The sequence below is a fragment of the Babylonia areolata genome, chromosome 16 (genome assembly GCF_041734735.1).
Source record: "Babylonia areolata isolate BAREFJ2019XMU chromosome 16, ASM4173473v1, whole genome shotgun sequence".
NCBI lineage: Eukaryota > Metazoa > Mollusca > Gastropoda > Neogastropoda > Buccinidae > Babylonia > Babylonia areolata.
The window spans coordinates 28,028,087-28,044,746 of NC_134891.1; the positions used below are offsets into that span (position 1 = coordinate 28,028,087).

The 16,660-nt window shown below is 41.5% G+C and overlaps 1 protein-coding gene across 1 annotated transcript; it reads left to right on the plus strand.

The window, feature by feature from the left end:
• Nucleotides 1-3,161: 3,161 nt before the first annotated feature.
• LOC143290964 (protein ABHD13-like) lies at nucleotides 3,162-13,876 on the plus strand. The gene is made up of 7 exons (XM_076600546.1): nucleotides 3,162-3,509; nucleotides 4,305-4,527; nucleotides 5,368-5,468; nucleotides 6,449-6,702; nucleotides 7,276-7,380; nucleotides 12,136-12,243; nucleotides 13,673-13,876. The coding sequence occupies exons 1-7, from the start codon at nucleotides 3,263-3,265 to the stop codon at nucleotides 13,817-13,819; spliced, it is 1,185 nt and encodes a 394-aa protein (XP_076456661.1). The 5' UTR covers nucleotides 3,162-3,262; the 3' UTR covers nucleotides 13,820-13,876.
• Nucleotides 13,877-16,660: the final 2,784 nt, after the last annotated feature.

The following is a 16,660-nucleotide window of genomic DNA, read 5'->3' on the forward strand; positions in this document are numbered from 1 at the left end:
AGTGAAGATGCGATTCAATATTAATTTCTTTCTTTCTCGACCCTTTTTGGGCAACCAAGTCATTGAAATCAATTCAGTCCTGTATCAGACGTCAACACACACCACGTACGGCTATGAACAGTCATTTACGCGATAATGCCTTTCGGTTTTGCCGTGAGTGGGCGCATAATTATGATTTTACTGTATCGTCCTCAATTATAGAAGTTTCAGTTTCAAGGACGGAGGTGTCAAATAGTCGTCGTATTGCATAATAGGGGACATTCACTTCAAGTGTAGCCTTTATATGAGAAAACTTCCGAGTCTTCGATCTCAACCGAAAACCGACACAGCGTCCCAGCAGTTTTGTCAGGTTGGCCTATCTGTCTTTTGGCCGGGGGCAGCCGGAATAGTATTTGAACAGAAAATTGCTACTTGCCGTGTTTCTCACCAAAATGATACAATCATCAAAGAAATAGTATATTACTTTTTACTTATACTTCCAGTTATAATTCATCTGTTAATATTATTACTCAGTTTTTGTGAGTGCGCAAAACCGCGGCTCGATACACTGTCAGTAATGGACTGGACCCCGCGTTGTCAGTATGAGAGTAGTTTCAATCTCTATCCTTCAGACAACTTTTCTGAAACACGGGCCTTTGCACACACACACACACACACACACACACACACACACACACACACACACACACACACACGAACACACATCGTACACACCGTGGCACACACACACACACACACACCGTGGCACACACTATACACACACACTCACACACACATACACGCCGTGGCACGCGCGCGCGCGCACACACACACACATACACTCACACACACACACACACATGAACTGACACACACTCACTCACACACACACACACACACACACACACCACACACACACCGTGGCACACACACTACACACACATGATGATGACACTGCACACATACACAGGAGAGAGAGATGTGTGTGTGTGTGTGCCGTGTGACACGTGTGTGTGTGTCTGTGTGTGTGTGTGTTTCATGATTTTTTTTTTTCTTTTCTTCTCTTCTTCTTCTTCCTTTTGTGGAATGGCTGTGAATGGTGAAATAATGGTGTATTTTGATTGTGTTTTGATTTTTCTTCTTCTTCTTCTCAGTCTTCTTTGTGCTCATTTTCGCTTTTTTTTAATTTAAAAATTTTTTTTTTTTATAGCTTTATTCGCTGTTTAGGGCGAGGGCTGGATGTAAGAAAAGCATGTTACTTGCCAACTGAGTTATCTATTACCCTTCGTAATAAAGATTTTGTCTTGTCTTCAGTGTCTTCGGTCTTCTCTCTCTCTCTCTCTCTCTCTCTCTCTCTCTCTCTCTCTCTCTCTCTCTCTCTCTCTCGCGACAACTTAACAGTTTATACACTGCTGCAACTGATTTACAGCTAAAAGTAAATATGGATAAAACAAATATTGTTGTTTTTCGTAAGGGAGGGTATTTGGCAAGAAATGAAAGATGGTCATATGGAAGCGAAAGAATAACTGTCGTAAATGCATATAAATACCTTGGGATTTATTTTTCAACAAGACTCAGTTTCAACTTTGCATGTCAAGACATTGCTAATAAAGCAAAAAAAGCAGTTATTTTGATTCTTCATATTTTGTATAAAGTAGACTGTAGTTCTTTTAGTGTTTTTGTTAGATTATTTGATTCACAAGTTCAGCCAATATTACAGAAATCTGGGGACTGGAAAATAGGATAGTAACAGAAAAAGTGCACTTGTTTGCATTGAAACGTTTTCTTAATGTAGACAATCGAACTCCAAATGATCTTGTTTATGGTGAACTGGGGAGATACCCTATTTATCTAAATTCTTATATCAAATGTATTAAATATTGGCTAAAGTTGACTAGAATGAATGAAAACAGATATCCATTTAAAGCATATAAAATGTTATATAGTTTAGATAATAATGGTAAGAAGACTTGGGCAACGAGTGTTCGTCAGTGTTTAAATACATATGGTTTTGCATTTGTATGGGATAATCAAGGGGTGGAAGATATTGTAGGTTTCTTAAAGTGTTTCAGACAACGTATTATTGATTGCAGGTGGCAAGATTGGCATGATCATATACAAACTAGTGATAGATTCGCACAGTTTAGACTTTTTAAAACATCGCATGGGATTGAGCCATACATTGAGTTAGGACTGAACAGATATATAAAATGTACACTGACAAAATTTAGATTTGGTATTTCTAGTATTGCTTCTCATAGCTTCAGGTATAGCATTCTAAATGAACCCATGTATACATGCCGTTTTTGCAGTTCGGGTAAAGAAGATGAATTGCATTTTTTGTTATGTTGCCCTGCTTTGTGTGACCTTAGACAAAAACTTATTCAACCGAAATATTATAGAGATCCGTCTAATTTTAGGTTCAATTTACTCATGTCTTCAAGACAGGAATGTACTTTGCATAACTTAGCCATATATATATATATATGTATATGAAGGATTGAAGAGACTACGTACAGTTATCTCGTGAATGTTGTTGAATATTTGTGTGGACTATTTTGGGTGATATGGTTGATATTGTGTTAACAATTTTTGGTTGATCTGAATTGTCTACTTACTGTATCATGTCATTTTCTAATTATTATTTATCAATGAATCCCCCTTCAGTAAGGGGCTCTGGCCTTATCTGAATAAAACATTCGTTCGTTCGTTCGTTCGTTCGTTCGTTCTCTCTCTCTCTCTCTCTCTCTCTCTCTCTCTCTCTCTCTCTCTCTCTCTCTCTCCTTTCTCTCCTATATTTTTTCTTTTTCTTTTCATTGATGGCTTGATAAAAAAAAGCCCCCCCCCCCCCCAAAAAAAAAAAAAGAAAAGAAAAAAAAAAAAAGCAATTGTTACTTATTCAATTTACCGGCATCATGAAATAAGATATTGACTTGACTTCACACACACACACACACACACACACACACACACGCACACACACTCTGACACACGGCCTTGGCTTCATTCTCACGACGGACACACACACACACACACACACACACACACACACACACACACACACACACACACTCACTCGCGCGCGCGCGCGCACGCGCGTACAAGTACATTTATTTCTTCGCATTCTGGTAAACCGACAATTCGACTAAATGCGTCTCCACGTGTAACTCTCCAAACAAAGATGGCGACGTCCTAATCATCACTCTCAGGGGAGAGAAAGGACTGGGTGGTTCATCACCATTAATTGGGTGTGCGCGTGACAGGCTTGAAGAAACATCTTTTGATGTCGATGAAAAACATGATTAATGAGCAACCTGTCACAGAAAGCAAAGAAGTGGATTCAAAAATGCCTCGAAGACGAAACGTTATCGGGAAAGGTTTTAAAACGATAGAGTTGGTGAGCCGAATCGTTCTTGCTGTTGTCGTCAGGTTTTGGCGTCTTTGTACCACAGGACTGCTGGTTATCGTGCTTCTATTCTGTGTCCATGGAGGAATACTGGCCTTTACATTCTTAGTATTGGGGATTTTGGGTAAGGCTTGATGGTTTGGATGCTTTTAACAGTCAACTTTTGAACATGTCGCCAAAATGGTCTGAAATTGGACCCCCCCCCCCTTCTCTCTCTCCCCCCATCTCTCTCTCTCTTTCTCCCTCTCTCCACCCCCTTCTCTTTCCCTGATTCCGTTGAGTGTATCTCTCATTCCTCAGTAGTTAACAACAGAAACTGACAGTTTTATACTAATTACAGCTTATGAACTTATATGAAGTACGTCTGTCAAAATTTGTGAACTGGCTACAGTTTGTGATTTGTTTTATAAGCAGTTGAAATATGCTGGTGTTTTTGTGTTTTTTTTTGTTTTGTTTTGTTTATCACTCATATTAAATTTTAGTTTTCTTCCAGATCAAGCCATTGTGATTCACTGTACATTTTTCATTTTCACTTCAGATGTTCAATGGTGTTTCATTGCAGCTGGCAGAAATTATTAAAAACTACAGAAATCACATTGACTTCCTTGGTATGTGAAATGAAGGTGACACTTATCAATAGTTAGTGGAGGTAGTGAAACAGAATACAGGAGATATACAGTTATTTATTAATCTTATATTATTTTTATATTTCAACACAAACACTGATACAGTGATTTATGTGCTGTTGGAGTTACAAATTTATAGATCATAAAAATTTCCTTTGCCTCAGTAGCAATATTAGATATTATGGTATATCAAGCAACACATACAAAATTTTATGTATAATATTTCATATATGCAGTAGTGTGTACCAGTATAAGTGGCACTAAAGCAAGGACTGAATTATCCGGATTTCCAGGGCTGATGTTCCATGCCCAAGACATGCTCCTGTACCACCCTGAAGTGCCACCAGAGTCTCGCCTTTACGTCATCTTGCCCAGCGCCTTCCACTTGCCGTTTGAGAACCACACGGTGCAGACACAGGATGGCACCAAGATCAACCTGGTCTTTGTCAAACAGCCTAACCCTGGCTCCCCCACGCTTCTCTACCTGCATGGCAATGCTGGCAATATAGGACACAGGTCTGTATTCATGCCCGTCGCTACAGGAATTTAGAACAACAGGATCTTCTCTCCCTTGCATTTGAAGTGCCTGGTTTGGAGTGCTTCCATACATATGATACAACATGGATTTCTGTACATTGGCATTTTGGCAATTTAAAAAAACAACAACAACAAAAAAAACTTTATTAATAAGCAGCATCTAGACCTTGGTTACAAACATCTCAGAAAATTATATACAAATCAGTCACTCCCACATTTTTTTTTTTTTAATAATTTTTTAAAGCATCTTTGTAAAGTCATTTTATGACAGAAGAGTTGTATACCTGCAAGTTTTTTTTTGTTTTGTTTCTTTTTTCACTGTCAAATATCATCTTGTTCAATGATAATTGGTTATTTACTTATTACTTCTGCCATGTAGCAGATAGTGTTAAAGTTTGTATCAAATCTAAAGATCAGTGTCTGTTTCTGAAATATATATTGTTCCAAACTGTACCAGTGTGTCTCTTTCTGTATGTTTCAAAATCACACGTGTGCGTCAATTTATTTTTGTCCTGCATCTAGAAAAATGATTTTATTCAGAATTTCCTTTTGAAATTGAATGTTATAAAAATTCAGTCTTTTTCCAAGAAGCAACATTTACATGATACATTACATTTACACTGTAATTTATTTAAATTGTCAACAATTTCATCATCTCTTTGTCAACACTGCCTAAATAAAATTTAGAATTCAAAACGAAGATGAATATGTTCCAGATCCAAGAATCTGATGTGCAATTTGCTGTTGAAATGATTTTAGAAGTTGTAAAAGTTACAAAAAAAAAAGATAAAGAAAAAAAGAGTTGTTCACTTGTTTCAGAATGCACAATGTGCTTGGACTATACACAGCTTGTGGCTTCAATGTTTTACTAGTCGAGTACCGTGGCTATGGTCGCAGTGAAGGCAGCCCTTCAGAAAATGGTATGTTTGGACTATATTATATGTTCATTTTTTAATATAATGAAAGAATGTGTTCAGATGAAGTATTGTATACAGGAGAATACCCATAAAGTGATACTGAAAATGCCGATAATAGAAATGATAATGATAGAATAATGATGAATGTAATAGATAATACTAAAGATTATACTGAGGGATGAAAAAAACAACAACAGTAATAATTCTGTCATATTTGAGAGCTTTGTGCTGTTAATCAGGGAAATGAACATGAAAGCATAGCTTCAGACATGCAGACACACACACACACACACACACACACACACACACACACACACACACACACATATACACACTCATTCACTCACACACACTCACTCACACATATATACAAGCCAGGGAGAGCATGTCATCACAGTGCAGCATCACATGTTATATATATATATATTTTTTTTTTTTTTTCTGTTGGGTTGTATATTTGTCTTACTGTTAAAGTAGATTTTTTCTACAAAATTTGCCAGGGATGACTCCGTTGTTGCCATTGTTTCTTGTTTTGTTTGCGTACACAAAGTACACGCTGCACACAGGACTTCAGTTTATCATCTCAAGACTAGAAGTTGAAAGGATTATGCAGTGATGGCAGTTATAGAAGGGTGGGTTGGGGTGAAGGGGGGGGGTAGACATGAGAGGAGTGAGTTCAGGTAATATAGTATATTTGTGAAAAGATTGTTCTCTGTAAGGGGCTTGGATCATTGCTATCAGTATCAATGGGAATATATATATATCCAGTTAATAATTTCACATTCTGTTTTGTTCCGTATCAGTTTCTGTATTTTGTGTGTGTGTGTGCGTGTGTATACAACAGTGTCTGTGTGTTGTGTCTGTGTGAGTGACACACCGGAAAATGCATACATGTGTGTGTGTGTATATGTATATATATGTGTATATATAATTTGTCTCTGTCCCTCTCTGTGCATCACCTCTTCTTCCTTCCCTTCCCTTAGGTCTGTACATGGACGCAGAGGCTGCCATGGACTTTTTGCTTCACAGAAGTGACCTTGACCAGCGACAGATCTGCGTGTTCGGTCGCTCGCTGGGGGGCGCCGTCGCCATCCACCTGGCGGCCTCGCCCCTGTACACTCAGCACATCAGCGCCGTCGTGCTGGAGAACACGTTCACCTCCATTCCCTCCATGGGGCAGCATATATTTCGCACAAAGCTGATCAGCTACATTCCTCACTGGTGCTACAAGAACCTGGTCAGTGGGGGAGGGGGGAGGGGCACAGGGGGGGGGCTCGCACAATCACACATACACATATACACAGACAGACCAACAGATTGAAGGACACACGTGCTCGCACGTGCACACACACACACACACACACACACACACACATTGTGGGTAGTCACCTTTGTCCTGTCTTCTGTATATATTATGATATATATAGATTGTGCTTAGCAGTAGCAAAGAGAAATATGGATATGTGTTGTGTAGTCAGTTTTGTGTGTTGTTGTGTATGTGTGTGTGTATGTGTGTGTTAAGGCAAACTTATGCGTGTGTGTGTGTGTGTGTGTGTGTGTGCATTGTCAGTTCCTGATATTTTTCACAGCCCTTTTGAGCGCGTGCGCGTGTGCGTTTGTGTGTTTGTGTGTGTGTGCACTGTCATTACCTAATAATATTTTTCGCCACCCCACCCTCATCATAGTTCTGTTTCCATTGCTTCATTCATTGTTCATTTTATGATGCTGTAACGAAGGTGAATGACGGTTGTGCCAGTCTTTTGATAACTGAAGGTCTCTTGTTAAAAAAACTTTTTTTTTTCTTTTCCAGTTTCCCTCCCAAAGCCGAGTATCTCGGATTCAGCAGCCCACGTTGTTCATGTGTGGGATGAAAGATGAGTTGGTGCCTCCTGCCATGATGCAGGCGCTCTATGCAGTAAGTATCTATTGTATACATGTATGATAGTCAGTTGTGTCCGACTATGACCACCAGAACAGCAGAGGAGGCTACTGCCGTCCCTACTGTCTGGGCTAGAATTTGATTGTAGTGGGGAGTGTTTTACCCACTGCTGTCTGGACTCTGGACAAGAATTTGATTATAGTGGAGAGTGTCTTGCCTGAGTTACATCCCCACTGTCTAGGCCAAGATGGCTTAAGGACAGTTGGGGTTGGGATGATCCCCAAAGGCCGCCTAGCTGCCAAGGCTGCTGCACAAAGAGCCAGTGCAACCTTACCTCCTAGTTTGAGAGTCACAGTCCTTCACAAAAGACTAAGCTGTAAACGAGTTCCCATTGCAGTGTTTGCCACTTGCCACCCAACCCTGAAAGGAGAGGGAGTTGGGGAGAGGAGGGGAAGGGGGAGAGAGAGAGAGAGAGACAGAAAGAGAGAGGAGGGGAAGGGGGAGAGAGAGACAGAGAGAGAGGAGGGGAAGGGGGAGAGAGACAGAGAGAGAGGAGGGGAAGGGGGAGAGAGAGACAGAGAGAGAGGAGGGGAAGGGGGAGAGAGAGAGAACTCAAGAAAGCAAGAATTTTAATGTAAGGTCACCGACCTGTTGTACATGTAGGGTGCTTGTCTTCACTAAAGATAAATCAATAACTGAAGAAGAAATCAATCACTATATAATATAGTATATATACAACAGTGAACTCACAGTGAACATGTATGATATATGATAGTCATGTCCGACTATGACCATCAGAACAGCAGAGGAGGCAACTGCTGTTCCGACTATTTGGGCTAGAATTTGATTATAGTGGAGAGTGTCTTGCCAAAGTTATATCCCCACTCTCTCGGCCAAGAGGGTTTTACGATGGTCGGCGCTGGGATGGTTCCCAAAGGCCAACTAGCCCACGAAGCTGCAGCACTAAGAGCCAGTGCAATTTTGCCTCCTAGTTTGAGAGTCATAGTCCTGCACAAAAGACTAAGCTGTAAATGATTTCCCATTGACTGGAGAAACCATTGATAATACAGCTCTCAGTTTGCTGTTGGCTCGAATTTAAACTGACGTCAATCTGTGATATAAGCTGAGTGTTGGGCCGACAAGTGAACATGTAAACTAACGCAAAAAGCCCAAGACCAGTTCTCTCTGTTCTTCATGCATAAAATTAAAAGACAAACATGGTAACATCTCGTCTCCTGGCAGCTTTTGTTTTGCAACAGAAATGGTAACAAATGAGTTTGTGACATTTTGCATATACACTTTGGGAACCATCCCAACACCAACTGTCCTAAAAAACCCTCTTGGCCGAGAGAGTGGGGATGTAACTTGGGCAAGACACTCTCCACTATAATCAAATTCTAGCCCAAATAGTCGGAACAGCAGTTACCTCCTCTGCTGTTCTGATGGTCATAGTCAGACACGACTGACTGTCATATATATATATATAATATACACTTGTAAAATTTTTTCTTCCTGAGATCATTTTATGATGGACAGACTGTTGATACATGTAATTTGTCCTCAGTTCTGCTCACCACAAGGACAGTTTTTTTTGTTGTTGACATCTCGATAATTCCAAAACAGAACTTAATGAAAGGCAGTCTGAATTTGCTAATGATAATGCAGTTGCATGTGCTTGACTATAAGTACGAGAGTAGGTATGTTAATATGTACACTACTAGACATTTTTTTGTGTTTTTTTTAGATGAGAACTGTTTTTTGCATCAGTTCAGTTCACCCAGATATAATATAGGACATCCACCCAATTGAGTGTGGTCATTTTTGGAAAGTTTACATTTAAAATTACAGTGCAGAGTCATTTATTTGTATTTGTATTTCTTTTTATCACAGCAGATTTCTCTGTGTGAAATTTGGGCTGCTCTTCCCAGGGAGAGTGCGTTGCTACACTACAGCACCACCCATTTTTTTTTGTTTTTTCCTGCGTGCAGTTCTATTTGTTTTTCCCTATTGAAGTGGAACAACCCTTTTGTTGCCATGGGTTCTTTTACGTGTGCTAAGTGCATGCTGCACACGGGACCTCGGATTATCGTCTCATCCGAATGACTAGCATCCAGACCACCACTGAAGGTCTAGTGGAGGGGGGAGAAAATATCGGCGGCTGAGCTGTGATTCGAACCAGCATGCTCAGATTCTCTCGCTTCCTAGGCGGACGTGTTACCTCTAGGCCATCACTTCACTATTTATCTATTTATTTATTTATTTTGATTTATCTGTTTCATGTGTGTTTGTGTGTGTGTGTGTGTGTGTAAGAGCGTGGTGTAAAAGAAGCTGTAACTTAACCGTTTTGCCCTTGATAAGATATATGTCGGTTTTCATTCGGTACATGTTTTATCTGAAGTTACCTTATGTTGCTGCTCCCTGATGACCATGAAGGTGGGGGTCAAGATGGTGGTGCTGTGGACAGTCAGTGTGTGCACACCTGTCGCCTTGCTCACCTGTCAGCCTGCACACGTGTGTCAGTGATCACACTGGTCAACACACAGACACAAGCACACACAAACGCACACACACACACACCCACACACACACACGCACACACGCACACGCGCGCGCACACACACACACACACACACCATTTAAACTATGTATGCTCGCCAATTTACTCAACAGTCAACACACACACACACACACACACACACACACACCATTTAAAACCTGTATGCTCATCAATTTACTCAACAGTCAACACACACACACACACTCACACACAAACACACACACACACACACACACACACACCACACCACACCACACCACACCACACCACACTACACTACACACACACACACACACACACACACACACACACACACACCACACCACACCACACACACATCCACACACACACACACACACACACACACACCACACACCACACACACACACCACACACACCAGTTAACATGCATACTCACCAGTTTACTTTACCAGTCAGCTTTTCGCTGCACTTGGAGCACACAGAGAAGGAGAAGAACAACCAAGAAATGGAGGAAGGGAGATAATTATGAGCGTGGCTACGCTGCCTCTGGAATTCCGTCTTTGTATGGATTCACACTGTAGCTAAGTCACTGTTTGGAATTCAGCATAGTATTAAGATTCCAAAGAGTTTATGGTCTGGCTTGGAACAATTTTAAGACAGAAAAAATTGTCTTTGGGATCATTCATTTGCTCATAAAAGATAACAGGATTCTTCAGTTGCTCATTAAAAATGATAGGATCGTTCAGTTGCTCATAAACAGATAAGTCAATCCTCCACACAGACTGCGGAATGAAAATATGTTATACATCAGCCGCATCAGTTTTCTCTGCATGGAATTTGGTTGTTATTATCATTATATCATCATCTTCATCATTTGTACCAGATTATGATAACTCAATCTTGACGTGGGTACCCTTTAAATTTGTTGATTCGTTCTTAATTCATTTGAAAAGCTTGAAATTTTCATGTGCCCAGAATTAGTGAGAAACAGCTTGCTTGCTGATAGATGCATCCAGCAGCTTGGAAGTGCTTGGTGCTAGTGCCTAGCTCTGTTTAATTCTGCTATCAGTTTAAAGTTCTCAGCTGTGTTTAATTCTGCTATCAGTTTAAAGTTCTCAGCTGTGTTTAATTCTGCTATCAGTTTAAAGTTCTCAGCTGTGTTTAATTCTGCTATCAGTTTAAAGTTCTCAGCTCTGTTTAATTCTGCTATCAGTTGAATTGTACATTTCTGATTCATGAGCACGGTGGCTTAGTGGTTAGGGCATTTGACACAGTTGAATGGAGTGTTGTGCCCTTGAATGGAGAAAGACGACAAAAAAAAAAAAAAAAAAAAAAAAAAAGGAAGAGAAGCACCAGTGTGGCTCAGCAACGAAGCGATTATTGTCATCAGTAGGGGGCTTAGGAGCTGGTGTCCTAAGTACAGAACACTATTGAACACCACCGACTGGCACAATAGCCGAGTGGTTAAAGCGTTGGACTGTCAATCTGAGGGTCCCGGGTTCGAATCACGGTGATGGCGCCTGGTGGGTAAAGGGTGGAGATTTTTCCGATCTCCCAGGTCAACATATGTGCAGACCTGCTTAGTGCCTGAACCCCCTTCATGTGTATATGCAAGCAGAAGATCAAATACGCACGTTAAAGATCCTGTAATCCATGTCAGTGTTCGGTGGGTTATGGAAACAAGAACATACCCAGCAAGCACACCCCCGAAAACGGAGTATGGCTGCCTACATGGCGGGGTAAAAACGGTCATACACGTAAAAGCCCACTCGTGTGAATACGAGTGAACGCAGAAGAAGAAGAAGAACACCACCAAATTGATTCAGCAGCAGTGCAGAGTCTCCTCTGGTGTGTGGGCTTCTGACGACCTAACATCAATGGTTCCCTGTTGACAGCGGATGCTGGGGCTGTGACAGATGAACGTGGGTGTGGCTGTGTGTGGGGGGACTTGGAATTAGCTGACATAGGAGTAATGTCACCGAAATGGGGGCAGGTGATGGGGTTACAAAAACAACAACAACAACAACAACAACAACAACAAAGTGAAAAGAGAGAGAGAGATACAAGCTTGGCTGTGTTTGGGGGACTTTGAATGAACTGATATGGGAGTAATGCCACCAAAATGTTGCAGATGATCGGGCCGCAAAAAAAAAAAAAAAAAAGAGAGAGAGAGAGAGTGAGACGCACTGTACATTTCTTTTGCCATGAAATGTGTTGTCATACATCATTTCTTTCTCTCTGTCTCTGTGCAGAGCTCTGGCAGCCAGATGAAGCGCGTGGAAGCGTTCCCGACGGGCACGCACAACGAAACCTGGATGTGCCCTGGCTATTATGAAGCCTTCATTAGCTTCATGCTACAGGTAGCGTGCCTGTGTGTATGGTGGGAGCCTTTTGGGGGGGTAGGGAATGTGTGTGTGTGTGTGTGTGTGTGTGTGTGTGTGGTTGGGTGGGTGGATGGGTGTGGATGCGGGTGGGGTGTTTGGGTGGGATGGGGTTCGGGGAAAGTGTGGTGTGCTTGTGTGTGTGTGTGTATGTGTGTATGAAAAAGTGAGAGCACTACTACCACTGCTGCTGCTGCTACAACAGCAACTACTACTACTACTACAATTACTGCTGCTAAAATTTGTATTTGTATTTCTTTTTATCACAACAGATTTCTCTGTGTGAAATTCGGGCTGCTCTCCCCAGGGAGAGTACGTCGCTATACTACAGCACCACCCATTTTTTTGTATTTTTTCCTTCGTGAAGTTTAATTTGTTTTTCCTATCGATGTGGATTTTTCTTCATAATTTTGCCAGGAACAACCCTTTTGTTGCCATGGGTTCTTTTACGTGCGCTAAGTGCATACTGCACACAGGACCTCGGTTTATCGTCTTATCTGAATGACTAGCGCCCACACCACCACTCATGGTCTAGTGGATGGGGAGAAAATATCGGCGGTTGAGCTGTGATTTGAGCCAGCGCACTCAGATTCTCTCGCTTCCTGGGCGGACGTGTTACCTCTAGGCCATCGCTCCACTGTTACTACCATTACTGCTACTACTCTCACTGCTGCTATGACTGCTGCTGCTGCTACTGCTACTACTACTACTATTACCACTACCACTGTCACAACTATTACTGCTTCTGCTATCAGTTACTGTGACTTACAACCACTTACTTCTGCTTCTCTCTTCCTCCTCTCTATTCTGTGTGCCATTACTATGTACACCTACGACTATAGCAGAACCCATGGCAGATGTCCCCTGCAAAATCAAAATTTTGTTGTAAAAAGCCACTCTATTGTCCATGCGTGCTTTTGTTATGTGTGTGTTTGTACGTTTATAGATATGTGTGCGACTGAAGCCTTGACTGAATGACACAGGAAACGAATGATGAGCACCTCTCAGTTGATTCTATATGGGCAGCCAGTCTGTTGTGGAAATGACTGCGTTTTGTAAAAACGCCAAGAGCGTAAAGTCCTGACAGAGGATAGGGGCTGTATTAGTATCCATACCATGTGGAGTGTTGGCGCAGTGGTGACACGTCGGTCCAGGAAGTGAGAGAATCTGAGTGCACTGGTTTGAATCCCACAGTGACGGGCGCAATAGCCGAGTGGTTAAAGCGTTGGACTTTCAGTCTGAGGGTCCCGGGTTCGAATCACGGTGACGGCGCCTGGTGGGTAAAGGGTTCCTAGGTGGACGTGTTACCTCTAGGCCATCACTCCATATATATATATATATATATATATATATATGTATCTACACACCAATACGGTACAATCCAGTCCATCAATCACTACTGTTGCAGGTGCAGCATACGCAGGGAAGATCCCCCATAGTGCCTCATCCCTCCTCCTCCTCTCCTGGCAGCGGTGGTGGTGGTGGTATGGGTGGTGGTGGTGGTGGTGGCGGCAGGAGTGTGGCGGTGGACCTGAGGGGACACACTGCGGTGTGAGGGAGGACTGGCACTGTTGTTGTTGTTGTTGTTGTTGTTAACCTGCTGTGTGCTGACCTGTTCTGTGTGTGTGTGTGTGTGTGTGTGTGTTGGGGGTGGGGATGAGTGTGTGCGTGTGTGTGTGTGTGTGTGTGTGTTGGGGGGTGGGGATGGGTGTGTGTGAGAAAAGTGTGTGTGTATGGGGTGTGGGTGTGTGTTTGAGAAGGATGTGGGTGCAGGGGGGAGAGGGGAAGGGTGTGTGTGTGTGGTGTGTGTGTGTGGGTGTATGTGTGGGTGTGAGGTGTGTACTTGTGTGTGTGTGTGTGTGTGTGTGTGTGTGTGTGTGTGTTTCTAAGTGTGTCTGTGGGTGGGTGTGGGTATGGGTCTGAGTGTGTGTATACATGTATCAATGTGTATATATGTGTGTGTGTGCATGTGCTGCAGTATGATTCTGATAAGCATCATCTGTTGATTTACAGACTTCTCCTGTGATTGCTCTCAGTGGTGTGTGTTTGTGTGTGTGTGGTGTGTGTGTGTGAGAGCATGTGTGTGCAAAAAACACACGTGTGTGTGAGAGAAAGAGAGAGAGTGTTGTGTGTAATATCCCCCCACCCCAGTTTTCCCTCGTGGAAAGAAGTTCTACATCTGTACTAGAATCCTATAAGTTGAAACCACAGACTTTACAACAAAAAAAAAGAGTTCAGGACCACTTCATAAAAGCAAGAGTGTTTTCCTAACCTGTTCAAAAAAACAATTGGAAAGATTTTTCATATCACGCAGGTTGCTTACGCTGCTCAACTGCTGGCCTCTTAGTGAACACACAAATGGCTGTTTTTAGGCACATGTGTACCTTGAAGAACTCGGAAACTGTGTTTCAGAAATTGATATTTCAGTCAGATTTACAGTAAATCAGTTTGTAAAACCATAGCTGTGATTTTTCAATAACAACAAGAAAAAAAAAAAAAAAAAAAATAAAAAGGAATACATACAATACATGTAAGAAAGTACCTCTGGTAATAAGTAGTGCACATTATATTTGTTGCAATACACTGCTGTTTGCAAAAAACAAAACAAAACAAAAAAAAGCAAAAAAAAAAAAAGCAGTATCATTTGACCATTCCCTTCAAGAAGAAAACTGTCCAGTTCCCATGTGGTCCTTCACTTTTTTTTTTTTAATTAAAAAATTTTTTTTTTATAGCTGTGTATGAGCTGTAAGAGTTACGAAGAAGAAAGGGAAATTGCCTTTTGTGTGTGTCTTTTCCTGTAGATGCACATACCTGTATGACAAGGAAAGGTGTGTTTTGGGAAAGGAAGTGTAAAAAAAAAAAAAAAAAAAAATCTCATACATATCTGCAGTTAAAAATAGAATGACCATATTTTGATTGGAGAATTTTATGTGTGTGTGTGTGTGTGTGTGTGTGTGTGCGTGTGCGAGGAAAACAAAGACTTGATTGTTCTTTCAACTGCTTTTTTGTGGGGAAAAACAATTTTACTTCAGCTTGAACAGATTATTTTAAGATAGCATCACAGAGGTCTTCGGAACTCCACATTTTTTATCGTGAATGCCCCAGGAGTCTGGCAACACAGAAACCAATGTATGGACCCCGGTTCATTGATTAATGGCGTTTTTGACTCTTTTAGTTTGTTGTTTCAGGTCAGCTATATATTTTGAGACTTTGGAAAGAAGCATTAAAATTGATATGACCAGATACAGCGACATCTACGGTGTTTTTGTGTGATTCCTAGCAGTTTGTAACATCAGCTGGTGAGGTCATATGCCACTCTGTGGTGGGTAGCTTGTTGTCAGTTCTTTTACTGTTTGTATGACTGATGCTGCCACCACCCAGTTACCCACCACCCTATCACCAGCCGGGGTTTTTTTGGGGGGGTGGGGGTGGAGGAGTTTATTTTTTCTCAGTACACACTCAAACCCCGCCCCCCCTCACTTCCAACCCCTCACCCAGTCATCACACCTGTCGTATGAGTGTGCATGTGTGTATGTACTGAAATGAATGAATGTGTTTGTCGTGTGTAAATCACCATGTAGTGAATGGTGGATAAATCTTTGAGAAGTAACGACAAGCTAAACTAGAAATTTGTGAGAGAAATGATGATACCCAAATAATGATTTGCTCAAGAAATGGCTGTATTTGAAGGTGGGTAATTTACAACAAACATCACCCTCCTCACATGTTGTCTGCATACATGCACGCATAGTTGAACACGCTGTCGCTTCTTAACAAAGTATGTCTTCTTGTGAAAAACTTGAACAAATACAATGGAATATTTCAAAGTATGTTTTCAATTTTTTAATGCAGAAACCAAGATTAGCCTGAAAAGTGCTGATCATTGGTATTATTTTGAGAGAGAGAGAGAGAGAGAATTGTGGTTATCAGTAATTGCAGTACTCCCATCTCTTGGATTGGGTTTCTTGGTTTGGCGGTGAGCTCTTTGTCATCTGTTAACTCACTCAATACGGCCAGTCCTCTCTTCTCCTCTACACAGACCCCTCGGATGTCCAGTGGGTGTCTGAATGACCCAACCTTTAGCTTCCGTGGTCAGAATTGTGGTATTCTTTGTCAACATTCACCTCTTCAGTATAAGAGCCTTCCGCTTGCAATATTTTGATGATGGTAATTGGGGTGAAACGCTGTTAACGTCGTCTCTTTGGCCGTTGGTATGGAGAGAGTTAAACAGCCATCAAGTACAGTGACTTTTCCTCTTGAAAAGTGACAAAAAAGGCATTGAACACAAAGCCTTTGCTTGAAATTGTGAGCCTTCGTCTTGTGTTTAACTTAAAAAAAAAAAAAAAAAGGAGAGCAAATTTCACTGCAGTTGCTGCTTTTAACTTAAATGAATTCT